General features: G+C 34.6%; 1 protein-coding gene across 1 annotated transcript; it reads right to left on the bottom strand.

Annotated features, from left to right (window-relative positions):
- Window positions 1-1,144: 1,144 nt before the first annotated feature.
- LOC111161955 (olfactory receptor 4K1) lies at window positions 1,145-2,080 on the bottom strand. The gene has a single exon (XM_022526052.1). It carries the CDS (start codon window positions 2,078-2,080, stop codon window positions 1,145-1,147), a length of 936 nt encoding a protein of 311 aa, XP_022381760.1.
- Window positions 2,081-7,876: the final 5,796 nt, after the last annotated feature.

Genomic DNA, 7,876 nt, shown 5'->3' with positions numbered 1-7,876 from the left:
TGATCTCTGTCTGTCAAATAAATAAATAAAATCTTTTATTTTATTTTTTTTCAAAGATTTTATTTATTTATTTGACAGAGAGAGATCACAAGTAGATGGAAAGGCAGGCAGAGAGAGAGAGAGAGAGAGAGAGGGAAGCAGGCTCCCTGCTGAGCAGAAAGCCCGATGCGGGACTCAATCCCAGGACTCTGAGATCATGTCCTGAGCCGAAGGCAGCGGCTTAACCCACTGAGCCACCCAGGTGCCCCAAATAAAATCTTTTAAAAAAATAAAATAAATGCATTTTCAGCTTACAGTGGGTTTGTCAGGAAGCAACTCCATTGTACTTCAAGGAAGGTCTGCAGATGCTGCTGATAACAGTAAATATCTAGAAAATGCTTTATAATGAGTATAAATGCATATTAAATCATCTAGAGGAAAACAGAAAAATTGAGATGAGAAAGATGATACATAACCAAATACACTTGATCCTTGAACAATGCAGGTATTAGAGACACCAACTCCCCACAAAGTAGAAAATCCAAGTATAACTTTCAGCTGTCCCCAAATTTAACTATTAATAGCCTACTGTTGATTGGAAGCCTTACTGAGAACATGAACAATCAATTAGCACATATTTTTTATGTTATATATATTGTATACTATATTCTTACAATAAAGTAAGGTCAAGAAAAATATTAAGAAAATCATTAGGAAGAGAAAAATACACTTACAGTATTATACTGTATTTATTAAAAAAAATCCACATATAAGTGGACCCATACAATTCAAATCCATGTTGTTCAGGCATCAACTGTATATATAACCAAATTATAAATTACCAAAATATTCAGTACAGAAAGAAAAGATAAGCTAACAAATATACATTAATGAGGTAAAATCTATGTTGCAAGACACATTTCTTTTTACTATGTCAATATATGGAAAAGTATAATTAAGTTGAAAGTATCAAAAACTCAGTTTGCTTATACATTTTGAGTGCAAGGTATAAAAATGTCATGTGTTCAGTTGAAGAGAATCACAAGTTTAGTAACATGAGTAGCATTTTATGTAGATTAGAATATCATTAGCAAAAGTAATTGGCATGGTGTTGTGATCCAGTAGAGGCTCTTTATTCCCATTCAGGATTACCTCATGGTGATCTCTAGTTTTTCCAGGAGTTCACATGATAGTTTCTCAGTTTTCGCATGGCTGATTTAACATCTTCATTCCTTAGAGAGTAGATGATGGGGTTCAGCAGGGGTGTACAAACAGTGTAGAACACAGAAAGGAACTTATCCACAGAGAATCTGCTAAAAGGCCATATATAGAAGTAAATGCAAGGCCCAAAGAAAAGAATCACTACTGTAATGTGAGCAGTTAATGTAGAAAGTGCCTTGGATGAACTGCTGGAGGACCGGCGACGAACAGTGATCAAAATGATGGTGTAGGAAATAATTAAAGCCAGAAAACAACCCAGTGATATCAGGCCACTGTTAGTTAGGGTCATAATTTCCATTTCATAAGTATCCATACAAGCCAGCTCTATCACCAGGGGAAGGTCACAAAAGAAGCTGTCTACCTCATTGGGGCCACAGAATGGCAGATCCACTGTAAAAGCCAAGTGACTCGCAGAATGAAGAATACCCACAGACCAGGAAATAAACACAAAAATTATACATAGTCTCCGATTCATAATTGTGCTATAGTGTAGGGGCTTACAGATAGCTATAAATCTGTCATATGCCATAGCTACAAGCAACATCATCTCACTCCCAACAAAACTATGAAGAAGGAATATCTGGGCCATGCAGCCCTCAAAGGAGATAGTCTTGTGTTCAACAAAGAAGTCCAAAAGCATCTTGGGAGTGGCAAAATTAGATTGGCAGATATCAATGAAGGAAAGGTTACTGAGCAGGAAGTACATAGGTGAGTTCAAATGGGAGTCAGAGGAAATTATAACAATAATCATGATGTTGCCCAGAACTGATGTCACATATACTAAAGAGAAGATGGCAAAAAAGAAAAGCTGAAGTTCCCAAGATTTAGCAAGTCCCAGAAGCACAAACTCAGATACCACTGATTCATTTGTGTTAGCCATGAAGCACTCTCCTGTTACCTAAGTAAAGGAAAATCAGGAAAGATCACAATGGTGGTACTATATCCAGTATATATACAAAAGAAATATAAGATTTCAATTAAAAGTCAATTTAGTTTAATGAAATTATATAAGTAATCAATTGACTAACATCTGTGATTGCAATGTAAAGTAGAAGTACAGAAAAAAGGGTATGATATGGATGGTTTCATAATTTAGTAGATATACACATTAAAAAATAAAAAATATATATATATATTAAATCCCAAACAAGCAATTGTGATACATTAACACCACAAATATTAGTAAGATGAAAGAAATTATGCCAAAATGGTGAGGTAAGGTGTCATGGGATAGGTATTACTTAAGTTAAAACTTCTTAAAAGTTTTGAATTTGCCAGCCAAAACTGAGTAGAAAAGTCCATTTCAAGCAAAGGGAATAATGGGAAGAAAGACATAAAGGTGGAATGGAAAGACATTTTCACAAAGCCATGGAAGACATTTTCACAAAGCCAATAAATTGAATGGCCTGGCTGGAGGAGGGTATATACTAAGGAACAATAAAAATGAAGATGGTAATGACAGATCAGAAGCAAAGCATGGAATAGTTATTAATGCCTTGAAAAAGAAGGCTAAGTAGACTAGATTAATATTCTTGGAATTGAAAATCATAAAGTGCTTGACATTGTTTTAAGAGGCTTAATGGAAGCAGTTTGCCGTATTATGAAAAGAAGAGCCAATGTTGATGCTCTGAAGTTTCTTTAAAGATCAAAAATGTTTCTTTCATCCATGTAACAGTTTACCAGTGTCCACCTTCTGTCACATAAAGATCAATTTTGAATGAACCACCCATGTATTTTCAGTGTATTCTCTCTACCTTTTATCTCTTCCTAAACACATCTGATGCACCTGTATTTATCAAAATCTGTGACACCTTTCAGATATCATCCTTTCGGAAATACTCCATATGATTGGTGCATTTTGAATGCATGACAGATTTTCAGAATAGTGAAGCTTAGTGCTTAAATTGCCTCTTGAATGTTTTTGTTTGTTTATTTGTTTTGTCATTGTGACCATTTGATCCCAGAAAAAAAATCCTACGTGACCTCTGGTTGTTCAGGAATCATTTTTGCCTCTAGTCCTAGATACCCAACAATATACAGTAGGAATTTGTCATTATACTGATTGATTCTGTATTCTGTATTTGGCCATGATAAATATAACTAATATAATAAATTTTTAAAACTTTTAAGGTAAAATTGTATAGGTAAACATAAATCAATTAAAAAATGTTACAAACTTTCATTGTTGTTGTTGAAGCACTAAGTTCTACTCTTTCAAGGGTTCCCGGAAATCTTTGCATCTGAATTATGATATCTAGTTTTAAGAAGAGTACCAAAACTTAAGTGACTGAAGAATATAAACAGATCAGTAAGGCATGAACTGACCTCCATATAAACTTCTATTATGGAATTCTTATCTCCATGGGGAAGAGTTGAGCCAATGCTCGAATGTCTGATCACATATTTACAATGCAAAGGGGAGGAAGAAGGCAAATAAACATTGAAAAGGAAAATGACTCCTATTTCTAAGATTTAAAGTGCTAAAGGACTACAGTTATGAATTTTTAAAAAGATAAGATTAAACTTTCAAATTTAAGAAGATGCCATGAGGGGCTACTTACAGTGTTCAGTTTATTGTAAAGCCTGCCAAATGTGGTCACCTAGTAAGATAATGCTGAAGAGTGAGAGGAAGAAGAGAAGGAGGAAGAGAAGGGGAAGCATAATGGTTAAAACATGTTAGATAAAGTTAGTGGTATTAATACAATTTCAAAAGATCATTTTATCTTTGAAAAAAAGATACCCTAAAAAATTTTTTTTCTACAAATTCCATCTTTCTAATACCTAATGAATGTTAAGGTTTGTCAGTTTCATTTTTCAAAATACATGAAGTAACTAGAAAATCCTTTCCACACTGAATTTCCTGTGATCTCTTAATCCAAGGAGAGTATAGCAGGTTCAGTGTTAGATCTTATTTTCTTTTTAATAATTAAGGTAAGTACCCATTAGAAGAGATACATAGCATATACCACTTAGTAGGTATGTGACTGACCTTGGGAGATAGAACTACATTATTTCCAAGGCTGTTGTTATCTCTAAAATTCTAAATGTAGAGGCTGTTATATTATGGAAACATGTGAAGTTTATACAAGTCACTAAATTCCTTGGGCTATGCACAGAACACCCAGAAGCTTCTCCATTAATGAGTCATTTGTGTGTTCATCACTAGACTACTTAGAGATAACAAATGTTTTCAGATCAGAAAATATACTGTAAGAAAATTTCCTCTTCCCAATGTAAGGCCAAGTCTGATATATAAAAGTTGATGTTATATCAGTACCCATCTAAAATATTGCAATAGAACTCCAAAACCATAAACATGCATATTTTTTCTTTTCATTATTTCATCTTATAATAGTTGATTACCTATAAGCCTAGCAATAAAAAACAAAGATGCACCTTTTTGACCTACTTTGTGTAGCTACTTCTTCTTTATTCCAGGGAAATTTTGATGGTCAACAAATATTTGCTTAACAAATGGCTAAATATTCTCGAATACAAAGCATGAAGGAAGCAAAGAAGGGACAGATAATGGTTATAGCATACTTCCCTTTGTTTATCAGATGCTGATCCTATTATATCAGAGCCGCCCTAAGCCAGTGTAGTGGGAAATCAACAGAGAAGTAGAGAGCCAGTTATTTGCCTCTTTTAGGTAGAGCTTCCAGCTTGACTGAGACAACAGTGGCTTTTCCTTTTCGTTCTTCTAGTTGCTGATTTTGCATCTAGAGGACAGTTTACAAATTATCTAGTCCAAACACAGTGATCAAATGCATGATAATGTTTACACTTTTAATTTCTCCCAGTCCTTCAGTTCTTCCTTATTTTCTCCAAATATGGTGTCCCACAGTTATTTTCTAAGCTCCCCGCTTTTGCTGTGAGTCTTCATGCCTAAAATATTTGTGATATATTCTTGACTTGATGCATTTTAAGTAGGTCTCTGCACTAAGCTGTGCAGAAGCAAGCACCTCAGGTAGTGAGGCTCCTCCTTTACTCCTTACTATACAAGTGCAGTATCCTAAGTTAAGGCAATATAAAGCCTTCAATCTTGTTCTATGGAACAGATTTCACTGGGGAAGTGAGAAAGCACTCATTGGAGATCTGATGTCACCCTGCAGTGGGAGTAATTATGTTTTACAAAATTTTCTTTCCAGGAATGGAAAAGAAAAAAAGTTTTTTACCAACTAGTTGGTACATAGGAAAGCAAAATATTACTAGATTTTCACTGACTTCCACTCAGCAAATACTTTTTCAACCACTAACTTTTTGTTAAAATAATGAAACCATCCTAAAAAGGATCACCTAGCCTCAGGGTGGTTTCCTCCATTTGCAGGGAGCTCAGTATTTCCCAAGATAGTTCTGTCTATTGTTAAATTGCACAACTGGTTCTACCATTAGTAGTTTAGTAGAACAAATGTGTTCTCACTTCAGCAGGATAGGTTTTCAAATACTTGAAGGTGCTCTTCATTTCTTTTCCATGAAAAATCTTTTATTTCTCTAAACAGATGTCAGCAGTTCTTCCAATACATTTTACATAGTAAATTTTCTGTATTTCCAAAGCTGGTGATGTAGATGTGAGTTTCAAATGGTCATCTTTAAAAAAGGAAATTGAAAGTAAGTTTCCTTGTATATGCTCTGTATGTTTGTGTGTGTATATATACTGTAGTAAAATGTTCACATACCTAGCAATGCATGAACATTGAAATTGCAGCATTGATTGAAAGAGAGAGCTAATACTGGAAAAACACCTACATATCTATGAATCTGAGAATGAAGCAATATAATTTTTTAACATGATAGGATATATTCAATGATTTAAATTATTTTTGTATATGAATTTATGTGTCATTATAAAATATGTCAGGAGAAAGTAATTGGAGACTGATAAAATTATTATGTGCATAGTTTTATAAGCCAAAAAAATGAACAAACTTATGAAAAAAAGTTTTAAAATACCCAGTAATACAGATTCTAAACTGAAATGTAAACAAAAGAAATGGTGTGAAGATGTATAAAAGGGACTTAAAGTGAATCTGTAAATATTTTTAGGAGTTTAAGCTATGGCCAAATATACTATATGCATAATAGTAGTAAGTTTAGCTAATATTATTTTTATATTTTACTTTCTGTATTTTTATATCTTGACTATTTGGCAAAAGTGTGATCTTCAAAAAAGTTAGAAAAATATATTAAATGAGAAAAACTTTATTAATTTATTTATGTTTATTTATTTAGCAGGCTCCATGCCCAAAGTGGGGGGCTTGAACTAATGACCTTGAGATGGAGAGTTACATACTCTACTGACTAAGCCAATCAGATGCCCCTAATGAGCAACAGTTTATAAAATTACAAAGAAAATACAGTGAAGGACAGTTTCCATTCACAAAGATAAAATATAAAGTATCTGGAAAAAGTTAATCATAAATATACAGGTTGTACATGTAAAAATTTTAAAACAGTGGAAATATGAAAGGAATAAAAAATACAGGGAAGTATATTTCTTTTTTTGATTAGAAAGACTCAGTTTTGCCAAAAATTTATTATCTTTAAATCTAAATATAATATAAATTTAATGTAAATTGTTTCAGAAAATATTTATTTTGGGGATACCAGGGTGGCTTAGTCTGTTAAGGGCCTGCCTTTGGCTTAGGTCATGATCCCAGGGTACCAGATGGAGTCCTGCATCAGGCTCCTTACTCAGCAGGAAGCCTGCTTCTTCCTCTGACTTTGCCCTCCCCTGCTTGTTCGTGCTCCTTCTCTCTCACTTTCTGCCTGTTGGACCAATAAATAAGTAAAATCTTTTTTAAAAGAAAAAAAGAAAATACTGTTTTATAAGAAAATATTTATTTTTTTTAATTTATTTTCAGCATAACAGTATTCATTGTTTTTTGTACCACACCCAGTGCTCCATGCAATCCGTGCCCTCTCTAATACCCACCACCTGGTTCCCCCAAGCTCCCACCCCCCCACCTCTTCAAACCCTTCAGATTGTTTTTCAGAGTCCATAGTCTATCATTGTTCACCTCCCCTTCCAATTTCCCCCAACTGCCTTCTCCTAACTCCTCATGTCCTCCATGCTATTTGTTATGCTCCACAAATAAGTGAAACCATATGGTAATTGACTCTCTCTGCTTGACTTATTTCACTCAGCATAATCTCTTCCAGTCCCGTCCATGTTGCTACAAAGTTGGGTATTCATCCTTTCTGATGGAGGCATAATACTCCATAGTGTATATAGACCACATCTTCCTTATCCATTTGTCCGTTGAAGGGCATCTTGGTTCTTTCCACAGTTTGGCAACCGTGGCCATTGCTGCTATAAACATTGGAAGACAGATGGCCCCTCTTTTCACTACATCTGTATCTTTGGGGTAAATAACCAGGAGTGCAATTGCAGGGTCATAGGGAAGTTCTATTTTTAATTTCTTGAGGAATCTCCACACTGTTCTCCAAAGAGGCTGCACCAACTTGCATTCCCACCGACAGTGCAAGAGGGTTCCCCATTCTCCACATCCCCTCCAACACATGTTGTTCCTGTCTTGCTAATTTTGGCCAATCTAACTGTTGTAAGGTGGTATCTCAATGTGGTTTTAATTTGAATCTCCCTGATGGGTAGTGATGATGAACATTTTTTCATGTGTCTGATAACCATTTGTATGTCTTCATTGGAGAAGTGTCTGTT

Source organism: Enhydra lutris, unplaced genomic scaffold (assembly GCF_002288905.1).
Source record: "Enhydra lutris kenyoni isolate GAN:26980312 unplaced genomic scaffold, ASM228890v2 scaffoldscaffold4, whole genome shotgun sequence".
In the NCBI taxonomy this organism is placed as follows: domain Eukaryota; kingdom Metazoa; phylum Chordata; class Mammalia; order Carnivora; family Mustelidae; genus Enhydra; species Enhydra lutris.
Note: the sequence above shows the minus strand (reverse complement) of the source record. Positions and strands in the feature narration are given on the sequence as shown.